Source organism: Alligator mississippiensis, chromosome 11 (assembly GCF_030867095.1).
Source record: "Alligator mississippiensis isolate rAllMis1 chromosome 11, rAllMis1, whole genome shotgun sequence".
Classification (NCBI taxonomy): domain Eukaryota; kingdom Metazoa; phylum Chordata; order Crocodylia; family Alligatoridae; genus Alligator; species Alligator mississippiensis.
In genome coordinates, this window is record NC_081834.1 from 56,389,806 (window position 1) to 56,410,138 (window position 20,333).

Here is a 20,333-nt window from a genome sequence, read left to right on the forward strand (position 1 = left end):
AAAGGAGTCAGGGCTGCAGTGTTTGCCCTCATGTCCCTGCAGGAGCCAATGGGGACCTGAAACATTCCCAACACAGGTCGTCTCAGTGGGGAGGGTCCCCTCAGCACCTGAATCCTGTCACAGACTTGCTAGTCTTCTTGTGCATTGGGATGTTTTTTTCCTGCACTCTCATTAAGGCTTCCTTAAAGTACAGCCAGGTCTCCTGGACTCCTCTCCCCCTCAGTCTGGCTGCCCTGGGGATCCTGCCCATGAGTTCCCTGAGTGAGTTGAAGTCTGATTTTCTGAAATCCAGGGTCCTTACTCTACTGCTCTCCATCCTTTCTTTCCTCAGGACCCTGAACTCAATCATCTCATGGTCACTGCTGCCCAAGTTGCCATCCCCTATATTACATTCCCCACCAATTCTTCCCTGTTTGTGAGCAGCGGGTCAAGAAGAGCATGGCCCTTAGTTGGTGGCTCCAGTACTTGGAACAGGAAGTTGTCCCCAACACTCTCCAAAAATGTCTTGGATTGCCTGTGCACTGCTGTATTGCACTCCCAGCAGACGTCAGGGTGACTGAAGTCCCCCATGAGAACCAGGACCTGTGTTCAGGAATCTTCTTCTAGCTGTCTGAAGAAGGCCTCATTTACCTCATCTTTCTGGTCTTGTGGTCCATAGCATGTCCCCACCACAACATCACCCTTGTTGCTCTCCCCTCTAATCTTAACCCAGTGACTGTCAACAGGGCTATCTCCAGTTTCATACTGGAGCACTGAGCTATCATATGGCTTTTTTACATACAGCACAACTCCTCCTCCTCTTCTCCCCTATGTGCCCTTCTTGAACAGTTTGTAGCCAACCTTGACAGCGCTCCAGTCATGTGAGCTCCCACCACGTCTCTGTTATTCCAGTCATGTCATAGCCCCATGACTGTGCGAGGACTTCCAGTTCTTCCTGCTTGTTTCCGTGGCTAAGTGCATTCGTGTACAGGTAACCACTTTATTGTCCTGATTTCTCAGGGAGTATGAGATCAGCTCCCCTGTTTCCTGCTCCTGCTTTCTCTTCCTCCAGGTCTTCTGCTTCCCCACTTACCTCAGGGCTTTGGTCTCCATCCCCCTGAGCTACTACATGGATCAACAGGATCTGCCCACCAGGGACCTGGATCTGCAGGGCTCCCCGAAAAGGACAGGAAACCTCTCACATCTATTGCTGAGGAAGGTGCCTTGGTCTGGAACCGTGTCTGTGACCTCTCCCAGCCACGCAGTTGCTGCAGTAAAAGACATTGCCCCCAGACCTGGCCTCCAGTACGGTCACTGTCAAGAGTGGTAGGTCTCTGCCCTAGATGATAAAGGATGATTGCCCCGGCCCTGAGACCAGGCTCAGCAGGTAGCACCACAGCTCAGTCTCCTTTACAATCTAATGCAGGCCCAGTCTCCTTTGCGTTGGGTATGGTCCACTGGGCCCAGTGTCCAGGTGAACCCTCTCAGAGTGCAAATAACAGAGGTTGCATCATCTGTCCCATCTTAGTGCTAGCAGCGGTCTTAGCCATGGCACAGCGTGTCCCAGCACAGCCACGAGCCCTGATCTTTCTACTCCCCTCACCTCTCTTGCTGCATCTCATCTCCCAGCTCTGAGCAGCAGGCAAATCAGAGCTATGCTGGCCTGTCCAGAAGGGGCTGTTGCTCCTCAGCTTACCCAAGGCAGCAGGACCACAGTGCCCAAGGCAGAGAAGGACCCAGAGCTCTGAGGTCAAGTCCTGCTCCAGAATCCTGCCAGTGTCTGCCCTCCTTGACCCAGCTGTAACCACGTCCCTGCTCTTTGGCGTGGGGAGTCCATGGTGGCTGGATGGGATGGTGGCAATTTGCCCCTGGTGCAATGCTGATGATGTTACACCCAGGATGACTTGGGGGGGGGTTATTTTACCCAGAGAAGTACAAGAGAATCTACAGCAACTGTCTCTGAACTATACATCAGCTTATTGGGATATTATGACGCCAGCAATATTAGCAAGAGCAGCTGTGTACAGCAGACAACACGCAGGCGTACTCACAAGTGGGTAGCCAGGTATCAGGACCCTCAGAGTCCGTCTTGATGGTTTGAGGCAGTTTCCAGACTTCCTCACCTCTGCCTTTGTGAGAGGAAGTTTTATACAGTTCAGGTGCAAATTTTTGTATTCCTGCTTGGCCCTCTGAGATAAGGATCTCGGTCAGTCTAATACAGAGCAAACGCCCTCCCTTCTGTGCTGCCAGGGCACCCTGCTGGCTTTAAGCAGCCTTGGGGAGCTGTGGGATATGGGCTGAATGGAAGTTATCTGGGCAGCCTCAACCCTGGCATTTCCTAGCTTTGACTCTGCAGCCATAATGCTTGTTTGCTAGTTTTTTGTATATGTATTAGACCGTAACTTCCTTTGGGAAAGAACTGAGGCTGATTGACTGCATGTGAACTCCCTTCCCCCTTTCCATCGCCCTATCAGTGATCCCAGGGATGACACCACAACAGAGATATCCCCAAATTGCATGCAACTGCTTTGTCAAGGTGCAGGCAGGGGACTAACTGGCCACTGGAATGGATGCAGTGGCTGAGACTGCAGGAGACAGATGTCCCTTTGCTTGTGCTGCAAAGAGAGACCCCAGGGTAGGGGCATTTCTCCCAGAACTGCCTGCATGGGGCCAAGGAGAGGCCTGTGGATCACTTGGGAGCAGCAGGTCCCTGGGTCGGGGGATCAGGGACAACACCTCCGGGCCCTTCCTGCGGTTTCCCCAATGCTGCCTCTACAGGACAGTGCTGCTGTGATGGGCTCAGGAGTGAGTACAGCATACACACACTGACCGTGATGGGAGCCCAGAACTACCAGTAACATTTACTAAAGGCTCTGACACTAAACGTTGGCAGGATTTCTTCTCTTCAGACCTGGACCAAGCAGTCACAGGCAATCCTTTACTGCAGCAGCCCCCAAGATCCCCACTTCCAACCCTCACACAGCCCCAAGGCCCAAGACCAAAACATGAAGACTGCACTGTGCCGGGGAGATGAGGGCACTGCCAATGCCCTGCCACTGAAAGAACAAGGCAGCACTTGGGTCACACACTCCCAGGAGCTCCTAGGGGGAGGCCCTGCAGCCAGGGCAGAGGAAGGGGAAAGCCAGCATGGCTTAATGGACAGGCACAAACGAGGTATGAAGTTGTTCTGAACAACAAATAAGCGCAAGAAATTTGAGCCACCCACAGGTGACCTTTACACAAGAAAAGAAACAGGAGCGGACACCTCCCATGCTACCTTTGTAATAAGGAGTGGGTAATACTGAGTGGGGCCCTGCCGGGGCAGATAAATGTCTGTGATACTAGTCACAGGGAGGAGAATATGGACCCATTTCTCTTTTACCCTCAATCACTGGGGAGCACCTGGCTGTGGATCAGGCTCCTCCTGCAGTGATGGGCAGCAGCACAGAGGCTGTGAAGGGGTTGCTTAGGCAGAGGCCCTCTGGACAGTGGGGGCCTAAAAGTGTAAAGAGGTTTTGATTTTGGGTTTCTGCCTCTCAGTCCCCTCTGCCCCTTGCCTCCCTCCCCCCGCAGGGTTTGTCTGGACCTGTATTCTCCACCAGATGTTAAGCTCCTTAGCACTGGTAGCTTTGGAAACACCTATGCGTGGGTTGCACGATAAACCTAGAGATTTCAAAAATGAAATCTGTAATGTAAACACTGTTCTGATCTGTTGTAGCCCGAGTTCTCTGCAACACAAGAATGGCTCTAGTACTTTTTCTGCAGTCAAAACAGGAGTGAAAGGTAAGAGTTGGCAAGGGTGCTTTGAGTCTAAAAAGGATGAGAACCACTGATCTAGACAAAGAGACATAGTTAGCCATGTTCATCTGAAGTCAGGCAGAAGGCAGGGTAGAGATGTGTCTTATAAACTCAGGGGGGTTCAGCCCCCCCACCCATGGGCCACATTTGGGCCTGCAGAACCTGGGGATACCCACAGGTCTAGAAATTTTGTGGTTGGTGAGTGGTGCCAGCTGTTCAACTAACAGCTCCCCCACCATTGAATGATTAGATATGGGGGAGCCGCACACAGTAGAATAATGAATTGGGGAGATTGGGGCACCAACTGTGGGCAGAAGGAGGGATAAAGTTGGGGGCAGGGTTGAGAAAAAATTAGGAGCCGCTGGGCTGGCAGGAACAAAGGGAGTGATGCTGCCCCCACCTGCACAGCAGTGCCCAGGGTGCATCCAAGGCCACTTGTCCAGTCCAACCCCACATGCAGCCCCAGAACTGGTGCATAGCCCTGGACTCACACACCAGAAAGCTTGAGCACCACTGGACTCACTGATTCCAAAATGTATCAGATTTTATGTGCAAGAGCTCAGCTCATCAGAAGCAATGAAGGAAGTGCAGGAAACAGACTGTCCGACAATTTTTTTTTAAATATAAGTCAGGGAGCAAAGGAACGAGTGGGGGGGAGAGGGGGGGAGATGAGGACACGGGGTGTAAGAAGACAATACAGCAACTAAGTTATAAACCCAGGGAAACTGCAGAAAGATGATTTTCAAGTGGGCAATGATGTGAATATGGGGATTGGGAGATGAACCCCAAGGAGCAGGAAAGCAACAGGGTCCAGGCTGAAGTAGCTCCATTGGAGGGGCTGGCAGTCAGGCAGGGCTGGGAGGGGACAGTGTGTGCCACATGTGTCATGGTAGTGACAGCGATTCCCTCAGGGCTGGGCTGGGACCGGGCATAGGATCAAGGGAGCTGTGTTGGTGCCATCAGAGACACCAGTATAGAAATATGGGCGCAGGATCCCGGAGAAAGTGTCAGTGAAAGTGAAGAGGTGGGACCTATCAGTCACGTTGTAAAATGAGACCTTGCCCGAGTCATAGTCCAGGAAAACCCCCATCCGTGTGGGCTGCACCCGCAGGGGGACAGGCGTTGAGGGAAAGGTGAGAGCCTCGTATTTCCCATCCTGCAACCACAGAGTCCAGTATCCTTCCTCAGGTGCCAGTATGGCCCCCCCCTTCCTGTCCACAGACTCCCTGCACACGCCCAGAGCCCAGGCCTTCTTGTCTCCCACCTCCACCTCCCAGTAGTGCCTCCCGCCCATGAGCCCCTCAGAGCCCAGGACTTCTGGGTCAGTGTCATATCTCTCAGGGTTGTCAGGCAGATCCTGTTGCGTGTCCGTGTCCCTCACACATTTCCGATCCTCAGACAGGACGAGGTCGGGATTTGCCGTGTCTGGGTCGAAGGTCACGTCCACTGGGGAGAGAGTCACAGGTCAGGGCTGGGGCAGGCGGGTCCCAGGGATCACAGGGAATTCACTGCATCCCAGGAATCGTTGGTCAGTCCCTGCCTCTGAAATCACCGTTGCACGGAGGGGACATGGGGAGAACTGTAAGCGACTCCAGGGCAAAGTGGGATATTCCCACCAGGCCTCTTCACCCCCTGGAACAGAGGCAAGAGTGGCAGGTGCTGAGCCCACAAAGAGGAGAGGGGAAAGCACCATGGGGTGGGGACAGGCCAGGCACAAAGAAGGGGGAGGGACATGGGAAAATATCATAATAGCAGGTTGGTGCCTGCCTCTGCCCACACCTGGCTGGGCTGCTCTGTCCCAGCTGAGCCCCTCCATGTCCCACCCCCATGGGCACAGAGCTGTACCCAGGGCAGCCCCACTGCCAGCTCCAACTCTCACACAGCCCAGCCCAGCCCAGGGGAGGGTTGAGAGTCCAGGCTGTGCCGATCTGTTTTCAGGAAACACTGACAACCGAGCACAAGAGCCCATTTCAAATGACTATGGGGGCATGGAGGGGGGAGTAGGCATTTCCCCACTCACTGCCCCTCCCCTTGGGCTCAGTCGCACCATCAGCAAGTCCCCATTCACCCCATGCAGTGCACCTGCTCTAGGGGTCTGTACTGGGGGTCACGTACTGGGCCAAGGACATGCTGTGCAGACAGGGCCTGGGGCACTGCTGGGACAGGGGTCTTTTCCCACCAAGTATTACACAGTCCTATCCCTATGCGTCACAGGCAGATTGGGATCTGCAAACCAATATGAACAATTTAGGAGTAGAAATCCCATTGGCTCCCAATAGGTGGGTTTCTGGACCACACTAAGACTGCTGAAGTCTTGCCCATTTGAAAATACCAGGAAACCTAAGCTCAGTGCCCCAGGGTATACCTGCACCATCCACCCCCAGTGGCAGATACCAGCAGAGCTGGGGTGCCCACAGGGCTCCAGCTCTCACACCCCAATCTGGTTGCTGACAGACCTAGGGCAGACCCTCCCCATAGTCAGCCTGGCTCCAGGCTCACTCGTCTCAGGAGAGGAGATGGTGACAGCTCTGCACAGCTGGACGTGAAAAGTGAGAAACTTCACATCTCCCTGCAGAGCCTGCCCCATTGCTGAGAGCCTCAGGGATCGTCCTCACCATAGAGCTGACCTGGGGCATGAAAGCCCCTTAAAGACCTACCTATCAGTCTTCCTAACCCAGGCACAGGTCTGCCAAGGCAGGCTCATGACATTGCTGGGCTCTGGTCAGTGTGGGCACCCTAATCGGCAGACCAACTGTAACAAAAGGTGCTGTTGCATGCAGCTTAGACAGCGCCAAGGAGATGGATTGAGGATCCCAAAACATCCTGGGCTTGGGGTCTCACATGGCTCAGAGACCAGCTCTGACCAGGACCCAGGGCACATAGTGTGCTGGGCTGTATGCAGCAAAAGGAAAAGACAGGAGGGATGCACTAATTCTTCCTGGTCACAGGAACAAAGCCCACCTTCAGGGCACTCTGAAGGTGGCAGAAGTGGCTGTAGCAAACAAAGTTCTCCAAGGAGGGCTCTGGGGTCACTGATACGGGGTCAGGGTCACTCACCTGCGTGTCCTCGGGCTCTTCTGAATTCTGGAATCAAGTAGCAGAGAGAGAGGTGAGAATTCACACAGCAGAGTCACCACAGCAAGACTCAGTGCTGACAGTAGGACAAATCCTGCTGTCCATGTTTGCCCAAACAGCTGAAACTGCACAGGAATTGGGGCAAGAGAGGAGTCAGGGCTGCAGCATTTGCCACACAGCCCTGCAGAAGCCCATGGAGAACTGAAATATTTCCAACACTGGGAGTCCCAGGTGGAGGGGACCCTCAGCACCTGAATCCTGTCACAGCAGCCTGGCCCAGAAGGGTGGCCCATGGTCCTGTCTGGGATGGGAAATCCCAGCATCCAGGGGCACCAGGGGGTTTGGTGTCACTGTGGAGCTATCGCTTCTCCATGCCCTTATGTTTGCAGGACGTCTCAATTTGCGGCCTCCCCTTCTCAGCAGCCCCCGCTTGTCCCCTCTGTGTCTGGGTGCTTTGTCTCCAACTACTGTCATCTCACAGTAACATGCACCAACCTGACTGTGCAGCACAAGCTCCCAACAGACCCACCCCAGGCCTTCTCCCGACAGGGCCCAGAGACAAGAATGGACAAAGATTTGACTCCCCTTGGCTGTTCTGACAGATGCCCTTCCCACATGTCCCCTGCGGGCTTCTCTCCTCCGAGAATCACATCACACTGCTCAGCCCAGAGCCCCAACAAAACGGTACGGGGACCCATTGGCTGCTTCCTCCCCTTCAGCATTTGTCCAGGACTCACCTTTCTCTGCAGCCAGCCCCTCTGCAAGAAAAGAGGACAAGCCACATATTAGTCCTCATCGGGATTTTTTTTATTCACAATTGGCACTGGTAAGGACTCCCAGGACTTTTCCTGTGCTGACTCCCCTAGAGAGCTGGTGAGGATGGGGACTAACACACAAGCTGCCAGAGTCCCAGGGGCTCAGGTGGACTCATCAGACATCCTCCCTGGAGGCCCAGGACTGCGGGCACTGAGGATCTGGCTCTGAATCCAACCGTAGTGACGTCTCTCCGGGCAGCCAAGACCCTCCCCAAAAATCCCTTGCCCACCCTTCTGAACCACAGGGGATGCACCGGGGAGGGCTCTTCCCCCACACTGATGGGTGTTGTCACAGAGCAGGTGCATGTTGGACGGCACTCTCACTGTCAGTCCCTACATGCACCCAGGAAAGCTCGGAGCAAAATGGCTGCTTCCCTTCACAACAGCTTTCCTGGAGCTCCACAATCCAGCCAAACCCTCCCTGTGAGGACTCCCTGGGGTTGCTCGGGGAATTCACCTCAGGCCTCCCCAGACCCCTGCTGGCAGCTATTGCACCAGCACAAATGCCTCTGGGAAGCTCTCACCCTGTGCATGTCTATTCACATCGGGGCATCTGGGTCTACAGTTCCAGCTCTGAGTGTCAGGATCTGCATATTAAGCAGCAAATCCCAGAGCGAAAGAAACACAGGACACTTTTGTATTGCCAGGGCTGCCAAGAGCACCAGGCCTGTGCTAGAGGGCCCAGGGCCTGAGCAGGAGGCAGCAGAACCACACAGATGGGAAATGACAAATAATGAGCTCCTCTTCAATCATCCCCATGGAGTCCACCCCGCGCAGCCCTGCAGAGCTGAGGCGCCAAGGGCTTTCCCAGGATATGGACCACAGGCCTCTGAGTCCAGCTCTGGTCCTCTGGACACATGAATGCAAGGGCTCCCATAACCCAGCTCCACAATTTCTCCCAGAGGACCCTCTCCTCTTCTCCCAATACAATGAGACAGCGGCTCTGGAAATGCCCCTTACTCAGGAATCCCATCAGAGCCTCCTCCAGCTTGTTCTCTCCAGGGAAATCCCAGATTGTCTTCTCCAGCTCAGGGAACTTGGGGGCTGGATGCAAAGGTGTCCCCTCCTTGGCCCTGCAGAGATACAAGGGCAATTATTCCTCTCAAACCTCAACCAGAAGCCTCCACATCTTCAAGGCTACAAAGGGAAATGGGTGGGCCATAAGGCAGAGACAGGGTCTGAAAGGCCTGGCGGGGCCTGTGCAGTCTGCTGGTTCCCAACCCTGGGGACCGAGAGGTGATATTTGTATTCAAGTTTCTAGTAATGCTATTCCAGCAGAGCTCAACCAGCAAACTCTTCCTGTGCAGCCACAGCTCACACCAGCAAAGCAGCGCTGTTCCCTCTACAGCTTGCACCAGTGTCGGGGGTGAAAGCTGTACTGGGAATGAGCTGGTTTGTGGTGTGGCTGAGTTTGTCCCAGGGCTTTCATCCAGACAGCTGCACTGTGCAGGAGTTGGAGATGTTCACACTCCTAACAGGCCCTGGCCTTGGTCCATCCTCAGAGAAATGCAGACCAGGCAATGCCAGCCAGAGCCCCTCTGATATGGGGCCTGACCCAGGGCACTCTGGAACAGCGAAAAGCTGCTCCTGGGACTGAGGGGCCCGTCCTCCAGGCCCAGCTGCCCCTCCCTTTCATTCCCAGCCTAAAAGGGGCTGGGGCTGTTTTGGCATCCCTGCCCATGGACCCTGTCCCACTAGGGCCTGGGCTGAGACACTCGGTTCCCACTCCGCGATCCCTGTGTCCCTCAGACAGGACAGACTTGCAGCCATTACAGAGGCCAGATTCCAACCAGGCCATGAGGACAGGCTTATTGAACCCAGGACTGTGGGGCAATCCCCTGCTCAGGATGGGTCACAGGGTGGCAACAGCAACCCCAGGGCCACGTGGATAGAGGCCGGGTCCAGGGCTGAGAATGGCCCAGGGATAGGTGCTGGTGGCTGAGGCTGTAGTCTAGTGTTGGCCAATGGGAGAGGAGGGGTGAGATGAAACCCAAACGTACCTGCTCACAGTGCTTCTGACATCCTGGCGGGGACAAGAAACAGAACAGAGTCACTGTCACAGCCCAGCCCGTCCTTGTGCTACCAGGAGCAGCCCCACTTATAACTGTTGCTTGACGGGGATGGCTGCCCCTCTGGGCTGGGCCCGGGGCATTGGGCAGGAACTGGAGCAACCTTTCACCACCCTGCCCTGCCTCCCTGACTGCCCCAATCCGTGTCTCCTTGCAGCTTCAATCCTGGGTCCCTGCATCACCCTGCTAGCTCCCTGGGATTCAGAGGCTGTCAACTTTCTACACTGGGTGCTGGGTACATCTAATGCAGTCTCACCTGCAGGAGCTCAGGTGCTGGCTGCTGGCACTTCCCCTCCAGCTCCGTGATCAGGGCACTCAGGCGGGCAGTCTCGTCATGCAGGCAAGTGGCATTTTCCTCCCTCCTCCTGACAATCTCTGCATCCAGCTCCCCCAGCTGGGCCAGGAGGACACGCTCGCGTTCATCCAGGAGTTGGCGCAGCCCATTGCACTCAGACACCACCAGCTGCCTCTCCAGCTCCGTCTGCCTCTGGGATGGGCAGAGACATGAAGGAGCAGGGGGAAGGAGAGGTGGGAAATGGACAGTCAGGGAGATGGGAGCAGTCTTTTCCAGGATGCAGGAAATGCCTCATTCACACGCCACAGTGTCAAGTCCAGGGCATTTCTGGGGAATGCAGCCCTCTCGGTACAGGAAGGGAATTTCTCAGGGCTCCCAACCACCCCAGCACTGCAGCTGCAGCAGGTCCCCCATGATGCAGGGGTTTGCAGGGCAGAGCCCTGAGAGCACAGCACTGCTGCGACTCATCCATGACGTAGAAGCCGTCCCCCTTGCAAGGGCCCTGCCTGACCTGCTGAAGGGGCTCCAGAGCCCTCGTCCAGGCCCAGCACCTGCCCTCCCCTCCCTGCCCAGCCTTGGGGAGCAGGGCTGGACAATGCTTTCATTACACCTGTAAACATTGTCAGGATCCACCTGGATTTCAGGGCTGTCACTCCTGATTTACACCAGGGAAGTGAGACCATTCTCATGGTTGGCCATGCGCTATTTATCTGACCCTGTACTTTGCACGGCTGCAGACCTGAACATCTTTCCTCCCCTCCCAACTCCACCAACACGGAGCAGCACCGAGACCCCCACCATGCTGCCACCACTGCCTTCCCTGTGCCGGGCACCTACCAGGAGCTTTTTGGTCTCTTGCTCCCAAGCGCGTTTCAGGCCCTGCAGCTCCTCTCTCTGCTCCCTCAGGCGCTCCACATGGCTCTGGATTTGCTCCTGCAAAGACAGGAAATAGCTCTGATGTCCGGTTTGTGCCCTGCAGTAAAATCCTCCCTGCACAGAGCAAGGCTCTGCGAGCACTTCCCACAGGCCTGAGCCGCAGAGCAAGCGACCCCAGCTGTAAGGGGACTCCTGGCCAGGGAGGTGGACCTGTCCCGTCCCTCCCAGACCCGCTGTCTCCCGCCAGGTGCCTGCGCCCCAATCTCGGCAGGTCCCGGCTCTGGTCCAGGCTGATCAGACGCACACAGGGGTGCCTGACTGCAGAGCAGCCGGAGCTGTGACTCCCAGGCCCAGGACAGCTCTTCCCTACCTTGTATTCGGGGGCAGCCTCCTCGATGGGAATCACCGTGTGATTTCTGTGCACCCGGGACTCTCGGCAGATCACGCAGATGGGGGCTTCGTCCTCTTCACAGAAGAGCTTCAGAGCCTCGTGGTGCCTCTCGCACATGCACTGCCCTTTGGGCTCCTTCTCCTCCTGCAGCCTCAGCTTCTTCACCAGCTCCACCACGTTGCCCAGCTGCCGGTTGGGCCGCAGGTGTCTCCGCGGGGCCCTTTCCCGGCACTGGGGGCAGCAGCAGTTTGGCTCCGACTCCCCCCAGCACTGGTCGATGCAGGCACGGCAGAAGTTGTGCCCACAGCCAAGAGTCACTGGATCCGAAAAATAGTCCAGACATACGGAGCAGGTCAGCTCCTCCTGGATGCTCCCTGCCAGGTCCTCCGCAGCCATGGCTCCTGGGCAGAGGGGAGCAGCAGCAGCTCAGCTGGTTTCAGTTTCCTGAGTGCAACAGGCTGTGCAGCCTGGGGCAGGGCCTCTCTCTTCCTGCTTTTCCAGCCAGGCCTGGGCGGAGCCCCGGGTGCTAGCAGCCCCTGAGCCCAAGCAGGGAGAGCCAGGGCAGGGGAGCAGTTAACACGCACACAGTCTCTGCTGGGTCTGGGGCTGGCTCCAGCTGGAGAAGTCCCTGTGCTGGGGGGTGCAGCCTGGGCTGCTCTCAGGGGCAGCTCCTGGCTCTGAGTTAGGGACAAAGTCTGCCACAAGTTGCTGCAGCCTCCTCCACTGACCCAGGAGCCGGGGCTGAGCAGGGCTCTTCCCTGAGCGGGGTCTGTGCAGGGAAAGACCGTCCCCTCTGCCCGGCCCAGCAGGGACTTTCTCTGGTGGCTGGAGCCAGCCCCATGGGCATGGACTCTACTCCAGAAGTGGGCAATTATTTCAGGTGGCGGGCAGCTTAAGGAGTTTTGCTGAGCTATTGAGGGCCACGTGGGTAGCCCTGCCCTGTGGCTGCCACCTTGGAACCAGAACTCTGCCCCCCCCAAATCCCTGACCTTTGCCACCAGAAGTCCCTCTCCTTCCCCCCCCCCCCACATACTCCTTTTGGAGGGGATGTGCCACCTTAGCACCAGAAAAAAAACCAAATCATACACTAAAAGTCAAACACCTACCATAACATATTAAAATTTTATTACAAAAAATATTTTTCTCATGATTTGTGTTTGTGCACTGTATACAGGCAACCCCCACTTAACGCTGTCTCGCTTAGCGTTATTTCACTATAACACGCTTTTGAAATTGATACCTGATTGCACTTAGCACTCGGCGAGTTTCGTTATAGCGCTTGCGGGTGCCATCTTGGGTCATTAAAAACAATTGCGGTTGCCATCTTGGGTCATCAAATACTTTTGGTTTCACATAACGCACATTTTGCTTAAAACTTGTTTTTTCAGGAACTGATGAACAGCGCTAAGCGGGGGTTGCCTGTATAGATGTGATTTCGTAATAACTCAAAAATAAATCCTTGGTTTTGTATATTGTGTGGTATGTGTGTATGGCAGGTCTGTGTGTGTGTGTTTGAATATGGTGGGTGTGGCCTGTGAGGTATGTGGGGTGTGTGTGTGGTAGGATGTGGGTTTGTGTATATGTGGGGGGTCATGGTGGCAGGGTGTGGGTGTGAGGGAAGGTGGGGGTATGGGGATGTAGCAGCAGGTGGGGCGCTCAGGGCGTAGGTGCCCGGTGGGGTGCAGCTCTGGCCCATGCTGCACAATGCAGCGAGCGGCACAGCATCCCCTGGGCTCATAGGTGACACATGGGGGGCACATGCCCCCCCCCCAAGAGTGCTGGTGCCCCCCTGACAGTGAGCACTCCGGCTGGTAGGGGGTGTCACAGGCCAGTAGGGGGCGCTCCTGCATTGAGCTGCCCACCTCACTGCACCTGACTGCCTTCCAGGCTCCGAGTGCCTCCCTGGGGTGCCTCACATCCAGCCAACCCCCTTCCTGGAGTACACTCACAAGCCTGAGGGGTAAATGCTGCCACCATCCAGCATCTGGACTGATCTGGGACCTGTGCCCTCTGGGAAACACAGGCCTAGTAGTCCTTCAGGGTACTTGACCCACTGCAAGAACTTGGGGTGCTTCCTTCAGTCTGAAGCACAGATAGTGGTTTCCCTTAGTCAGCTGAACGAAGAGGACCCCAAGGCATAATCTAGACCCTCTCCTAATAAGTCTCCAATGCTAGGTACAAAGGAGAACTTTACTGGTTACAAGGAGTAGGGTTGGACTAGGGTACAGGGTAGCGCAATATCAGAGAAATACCTTAGAGCGAACAGTGTCATGGTAGCCCTTGATCGCTCATCTGAGTTACTGCAAGCTATATATCTAGGTAGATCTCAGGTAGCTTACTTACTAGTATCCTCTAGAGGAGGTGGAGATTCCCTCTGGAGGCAGGCGGTTCATTGACCATGAGTTTCAAAAGAGAGAGCGAGTTTCAGATGGTCCACCTCTTCTGAGTTCTGAGTCAGTCCTTCACTTACACAGACCTTATGACCTCATTTACCTGATCCAATGAAGGCCAGCAACTGTTGGCTGCCAGCCAACCAATTTGAAATGCATCACTGGTTGCTGGGTAGACTGGCAGGGTCTGTAGCCCCCTCCCAGTCAAGTTGGCATTGCTTAGAAGAATAGGGATTTTAAGCCCCCACCCAGGCATGTGATATAGGCAGGGGAAACAGGTTTCCCCTCCCTCAGGAATGTATGCAGCTCAGGTTATAAGTTATGATTAGCCTAAACTACCAGCAGTGGTGGCTGTGTGATACTGTTTTCATTTACCATGTAGGAGATCCAAGTTCAAGTCCCAGCTGGGTCAAGTAGAAGTGAGTTAAGTGACAGGAGGGAAAACTCTTGTCTGCATGGAAGAGGTCATTGTGTTTTGTCCTGCTGTCTGGCTTAAGGGTTAGTGGGGTGAGCTCCTCGGCAGAAGGTTGGGTGTGGGCACTGTTGCGGGCCAGTAGGGGGCGCTCCTGCGTTGAGCCGCCTACCTCCCTGCGCCCGCCCACCTTCCAGGCTCTGAGTGCCTCCCTGGGGTGCCTCCCGCCCGGCCGACCCCTTCCCTGGAGCACATTCACTACCCTGGGGATCCCGCTGCCACCATCCAAGGCTTTGGACTCAATTCTGGCTCTGCGCACCTTGGAGAACACAGGCCTGATCGTCCACTGGGTACTAGACCCAATACAGGCACTTGGGGCACTTCCCCAAGTCAGGGGCTGATTAGGAAAACCTCCCTTAGTCCACAGACTTAAGGGGCCTCCTCAGCATAATTTAGACTCCCCCCCCCCCCCAATAAGTCTCCCACACCGGTCACAAAGGAGAACTTTATTGGTTCAGGGGGTAGGGCGGAAACAGGGTAAAAGGTAGAGCAATATCAGAGGAATCCCATAGAGCAAACCAGTGTGGCTGATGGTAGCCTTTTGATCACGCATCTGAGTTACAGTAAGCTAAATATCTAGTCTGATCTTGAATAGCTTACTCACACACATTGTCCAGAGGTGGTTGGAGTTTTCCTCTGGCCTGGTGGGTGGCAAATTGGCTTAGTGGTTGCACCCAGAGAGTGGTAATAGATGGGCTGGTATCAACCTTGAAGGATGCGGGTAGTGGGGTCCCGCAGGGTTCGGTCCTTGGACCTGTACTCTTCAAGATCTTTGTCAGTGACTTGGATGTGGGTGTGAAGTGTACTCTGCCCAAGTTTGCAGATGATACTAAATTGTGGGGTGAAGTGCACGCCCCGAAGGATAGGGAACGATTGCAGGCAAACCTGGACAGGTTGGAAAAGTGGGCAGTACACAATAGGATGCAGTACAACAAGGACAAGTGCAGAGTGCTGCACACTTCCTGGCTGGGAAGTGACCCTCTCAGCAGCACAGAAGCAGAAAGGGCTCTTGGAGTCATAGTGGACTCCAAGATGAACATGAGTTGTCAGTGTGACGAAATCACCAGCAAAGCTAACCACACTTTATCATGCATCAGCAGATACATGACAAATAGATCCAAGGAGGTGATAATCCCCCTCTACGCGGCATTGGTCAGACTGCAGTTGGCGTACTGTGTCCAATTTTGGGTGCCATGCTTCACGAAGGATGTGGCTAGACTTGACAGGGTCCAGAGGAGGGCCACTCATATGGTTAGGGGCTTACAGGACAAGCCCTACGAGGAGAGACTGAGGGACCTGGACGTCTTCAGCCTCCGCAAGAGAAGGCCGAGAGGTGATCTTGTGGCCGCCTACAAATTCATTAGTGGGACGCAGAAAGGGATCAGAGATGCTCTGTTCATCAGGGTGCCTCTTGGGGTAACAAGGAACAATGGTCACAAACTGACAGAGAGCAGATTTAGGCTAGATATCAGGAAACACTTCTTCACAGTGAGGGTGGCCAAAATCTGGAATGGGCTCCCAAGGGAGGTGGTGCTGTCCCCAACCTTGGGGTCTTTAAGAGAAGGCTGGATAGGCATCTGGCTGGGGTCGTCTGACCCCAGAATCTTTCCTGCCTAGGCAGGGGGGTGGACTTGATGATCTGTTGAGGTCCCTTCTGACCCTAACATCTATGAATCTATGAAGCAGATGCGACCAGAGGAGTCTGCCCTCTGCAATGACCATGGTAACCAAATTGTCAGATAGCAGAGTTTGGGGAGAGACAGAGATGGTATTCTGCCACAGGGGGACATGGAGAGTGCTAGTGCCCCGCCTGAATTGGCTGCACCAGTGGCACATGCCACATGTGGAATTGCTGGCACTTATGCCACCTCCATGCTGCTGGCACGCTCAGCGACTGGCCGTTGGGGGACAACCCCCCTCCCCGGTCACTAGCTGGCTGCTGAGAGACCCCCCTCTCCCCCCAGTCATGCCCTGCTGGAACCCCCCCAGACTTGGGAGGCACCAGTTGCCCACGCCCGGGGTGTCTGTATCGCTGGCACTCCCCGCCACTCACACACAGCACAGAAGGAAATCCCCATGTGCTGGAGCTGGCTGCATTTCCTGCCCGGGGTGCACAGCACAGGAGGGAAGACCTGCAGGCTGGAGCCCATTGCCCCATGGGCCAGATGAAAGTGCTTAGTGGGCCACATCAGGCCTATGGGCTGTATTTTGTGTACCCCTGCTGTACACACATGGCCTCAGGGGCCTCGGGTCTGGCAGTCCCTGGCAATGCGAGTCCTTGTGGTTATAAGATCCCAGCCGGAGGAAGGAGCAGAGCTAATAGCAATGAAGCTGTGCCTGGTGCTGCTGGCCTGTGATCAGCCATCATGCATGTCCCTGGTAGCTGCCAGCCCTTCCAGGCAAGTCCAGGATGTCACAGTTAGTCTCTGCAGGGAGAGGCAAGTTTCCCCATCTTGCCTTGGTGCTGGGCAGCAGGAGCAGCCGCTCAGCCCCGTCATGCCAGGAACTGCAGGCAGTGCAGTCTGGGCACACGGCAGTGCCAGGCAGGAGGTCGATGGTGCTAGAAGGTCCCGTGGCCATTGAAGCAGCAGCAGAGGAGGGGCCATTCTCCTCGTCCAGCCCTTTGTGGGGGAAATGGCCAATACCTGCAGCAGGTTTGTATGAAGGGTTTTGCAAATGGTTCAAATGCAGCAATTGGCTCTGATTCCTACCTGCCCCAGTGCCCCCAACACCCAACTCTAGACAGTGACCTCCAGACAAAACACCCCACATGCCCCTCACCCCACACATCGGTCTCAGACCAAAACTGCTTCTCTGAATGCACCCTGGACTCACCCTTCAAATCCCCCCACCCCAGCTGCGAACATCCCACCACCTCTGGGAGCTCGTCTCTGGCCCCAACTCTGCCATGGGAGCTGGGCTCCAGCATGCCACGGCTTCATCAAACACCTGCTCTGAGCTCTCTTGTCCACGTTAGGCGGCTTCTGAGTCTTGTTCGAAAATGCTCGCATTTGGCTTGCAGGGCAAGGAGCAAGAAACAGGTCTCAGGGATCTTTGCTCTATCAAGGGAGAAAACTCAGCACCCTCTGCTCAGAGAGGACACACTGTTGTATATTTATTACACATAAGAGAGGTCTGCACCTTCAGGTGAGTGCTGGGATCTTTGGAGGATCTGGCCATGGCTCCTAATCCAGGATGGAGGGCAGAGCTGCATTGATGGACACACCGGCTGGCACCGGGTTCAAGGTGTTCATCATTCCCCAGCCACCCGACAGCCCCAGCTAAATTTAGAGCTGATATCATTACACTGGAGACATGATTGACCCATTTTGTGTCAAAGATGGGTGCTGTATCCTGGAAAGATGGACCCAAGACTACAGGACTGGGCACTACCAGAGTCCCTAAAACCCAGGCTTTTATGGGACTGCGGCAGGACATGAGCCACTGCCTGTAGGAAATGTTCTGACTGAACTGAATCAGTATTTTGTAGAGGGGCAGCCTTTTTCCAAGTCTGCCTCCAAGCCCCGAATTAGTGTGGCTTCAAACAAGGAGTCTCCTCTATTACCCTCCCAGTGAGAACTGACTTGGCTGCAGGAGAAATTAAGAAAATCCTTTTGGCATGGAAAAGCAGGTGAAAGGCTAGAAAGGAGCAGCATATTTGGTGTGGGAAAAAAAGGGCTGGCACAGAGCTGAAATCAGAAAGGCCAAAGCATAATTGGAGTTACAGCTAGCAAGGAACATGAAGGGTGACAAGAAGGGTTTCTACAAGTATATCAGGAACAAGAGGAAGGCCAGGGAAAGTGTGGATCCCTTACTGAATGGGGAAGGCAGCTTAGTGACAGATGATGTGGAAAACACTGGAGTGCTCAGTGCCTTTTTCACCACAGTCTTCACAGGCAAGGTCAGCTCCCAGAGTACTGCAACTGGCAGTGCAGTTTGGAGAGGAGGTGAGCAACCAACAGTGGCAAAAGAGCAGGTTAGGGAGTATTTAGAAAAGCTGGAGTCAACAAGTCCATGGGGTCAGATGGCTGAAGGGTCGTGCTCGGAGGGTGGTGGTGGACGGGTCATATTCGACCTGGGGAAGTGGGCAGCGGAGTCCCCCAGGGCTTGGTCCTTGGGCTCGCACTGTTCAATTTCTTTATCAGCAACTTGGACGACGAGGTGAAAAGCGACCTGTTCAAATTTCCTGATGATACCAAAATATGGGGTGAGGTGGGCACGCTAGTAGGGAGGGAAAGACTGCAGAAAGACCTGGATAGGTTGCAGGGGTAGGCTAACAAAAACAGGATGCGTTTCAATATGGACAAGTGCAGGGTGCTGCACGTGGGCAGTAGTAACTGGCAGCACACTTATAAGATGGGAAACTCCCTTCTTGAGAGCACGGAGGCAGAAAGGGATCTTGGAGTCATCATTGACTCCAAGATGAACATGGGCCGACAATGCGAGGTCACGGTTGGCAGGGCTAACCGGACCCTATTGTGCATCCACAGGTGCATCTCAAGTAGGGCCAAGGAAGTGATCCTCCCCCTCTACGCGACACTGGTCAGGCCACAGCTGGAGTACTGTGTCCAGTTCTGGGCACCCCACTTCAAGAGGGACGTGGACAGCATGGAGAGGGTCCAGAGGAGGGCCACCCACATGATCCGGGGACAGCAGGGCAGACCCTACAATGAGAGGCTACGGGACCTGAACCTGTTCAGCCTTCACAAGAGAAGGCTGAGGGGGGACCTTGTGGCTGTCTATCAACTCACTAGGGGGGACCAGAAGGGTTTGGGGGAGACCTTGTTTCCCCTAGCGCCCCCCGGGATAACAAGGAATAATGGCCACAAGTTGTTGGAGAGTAGGTTTAGATTAGACATCCATAGGAACTACTTCACAGTCAGGGCGGCTAGGATCTGGAACCAACTTCCAAGGGAAGTGGTGCTGGCTCCTACCCTGGGGGTCTTTAAGAAGCGGCTTGATGCCTACCTGGCTGGGGTCACTTGAGCCCAGTTTTCTTCCTGCCCAGGCAGGGGGTCAGACTTGAAGATCTACAAGGTCCCTTCTGACCCGCCTTCTATGATTCTATGATACATCTGAGCGTGTTGAGGGAATTGGCCAATGTGATTGCAGAGCCATTGGCCATCATCTTTGAAAACTCATGGCAATTGTTAGAGGTATCAGATGATTTAAAAAGGTCAAATATAGTGTCTGTCTTTAAGAAAGGTAAGAAGGAGGATCCAGGGAACTACAAACCTGTCAGTCTCACCTCAGTTCCTGGAAAAATCATGGAGCAGGTCCTCAAGGAATCCATTTCTAGGTATCTGGAGGAGAAGAAGTTGATTAGGAACAATCAGCATGGATTTACCAAGGATAAGGCATGCCTGACCAACCTGATTACCTTCTATGATGAGATGATTGGCTCTGTGGATACGGGAAGAGTGGAGGATGTGATGCACCTTGACTTTAGCAAGGCTTTTGATACAGTATCTCACAACGTTCTTGCAAGCAAGCTGTGGAAGTACGGGTTGGATGAATGGTCTGTAGGGTGGATAGAAAACTAACTGGATCATTGGGCTCAGAGGATAGTACTCAATAGCTTGATGTCTAGTTGGCAGCCAGTATCAAGTGGCGTACCCCTGGGGCTGGATTTCTTCAATTTTTTTATCCATGAACTGGAAGATGGGATGGAGTGTCCCCTCAGGTCTCAGTGGCAGCAGATGACAGAACAAGGAGCAACAGTTCAAGTTGCAGAAAGGGAAGCTTAGGTTGGATATTAGGAAAAACTGTCTCACTAGGAGTGTGGTGAAGCACTGGTATAGGTTACCCGGAGAGGTGGTGGAGTCTCCATCTTTGGAGGATTTTTAGGCCTGGCTGGACAAAGCTTTGGCTGGAATGATCTAGTTGGGGTCTGGTCCTGCTCTGAGCATGGGGTTGAACTAGATGACCTGCTGAGATCCCTTCCAACCCTACTTTTCTACACTTCTATGATTCTATATGAGGAGAGACTAAAAAAGGTCAGATTTAGAAAATTTAGAAATTTAGAAAACAGATGCTTGAGGGAGGACATAAGTGTTTCCAAAATACTATATGGTGAAGAGAAAGTCAATACGGATTTATTATTGACTCTCTCTCTCCCAATACAAGAACAAGGGGTTACACCATGAAACTAGTAAGGAGTAAGTTTAAAATGA

General features: G+C 54.3%; 2 protein-coding genes across 8 annotated transcripts in view; both read right to left on the reverse strand.

Moving 5' to 3' along the window:
• Positions 1 to 4,377: 4,377 nt before the first annotated feature.
• On the reverse strand, positions 4,378 to 11,921 carry LOC102575152 (zinc finger protein RFP). 2 transcript variants are annotated; one of them, XM_006268501.4, is made up of 8 exons: positions 11,278 to 11,881; positions 10,869 to 10,964; positions 9,993 to 10,223; positions 9,668 to 9,690; positions 8,628 to 8,740; positions 7,590 to 7,610; positions 6,835 to 6,861; positions 4,378 to 5,223 (listed from the first exon to the last, which is right to left on the reverse strand). In XM_006268501.4, the coding sequence occupies exons 1-8, from the start codon at positions 11,692 to 11,694 to the stop codon at positions 4,685 to 4,687; spliced, it is 1,467 nt and encodes a 488-aa protein (XP_006268563.3). In that variant the 5' UTR covers positions 11,695 to 11,881; the 3' UTR covers positions 4,378 to 4,684. The 2 variants fall into 2 exon arrangements, with proteins under 2 accessions (XP_006268563.3, XP_059571128.1); XM_059715145.1 differs by lacking the exon at positions 4,378 to 5,223 and adding an exon at positions 5,230 to 5,409 and having other exon boundaries at positions 11,278 to 11,921.
• Positions 11,922 to 14,591: 2,670 nt separating this feature from the next.
• DDR1 (discoidin domain receptor tyrosine kinase 1) overlaps positions 14,592 to 20,333 on the reverse strand; it is a 47,570-nt gene continuing 41,828 nt past the window's right edge. For 4 of the 6 annotated variants that reach the window (XM_059715141.1, XM_059715143.1, XM_059715139.1 and 1 more), the window contains 3 exons: positions 19,541 to 19,680; positions 19,409 to 19,463; positions 14,592 to 16,805 (listed from right to left, as the gene is read on the reverse strand). In XM_059715141.1, coding sequence (XP_059571124.1) covers positions 19,456 to 19,463; positions 19,541 to 19,680 — 148 coding nt within the window. In that variant the 3' untranslated portion in view covers positions 14,592 to 16,805; positions 19,409 to 19,455. Of the gene's footprint in view, positions 18,347 to 19,395; positions 19,464 to 19,540; positions 19,681 to 20,333 lie in introns of all 6 variants that reach the window. The other 2 variants (XR_009455730.1, XM_059715140.1) reach the window with 2 other exon arrangements.

What these genes read in the sequence shown, in the direction of transcription:
- LOC102575152 (XM_006268501.4), bottom strand. Translation starts at nt 11,694, where the DNA reads ATGGCTGCGGAGGACCTGGCAGGGAGCATCCAGGAGGAGCTGACCTGC. An exon ending in AGGCTGCCCCCGAATACAAG is followed by an intron (nt 10,965 to 11,277) that starts GTAGGGAAGAGC and finishes CTGTCTTTGCAG; the next exon opens with GAGCAAATCCAGAGCCATGT. An exon ending in GGCTCTGATGGGATTCCTGA is followed by an intron (nt 7,611 to 8,627) that starts GTAAGGGGCATT and finishes CTTTTCTTGCAG; the next exon opens with AGGGGCTGGCTGCAGAGAAA.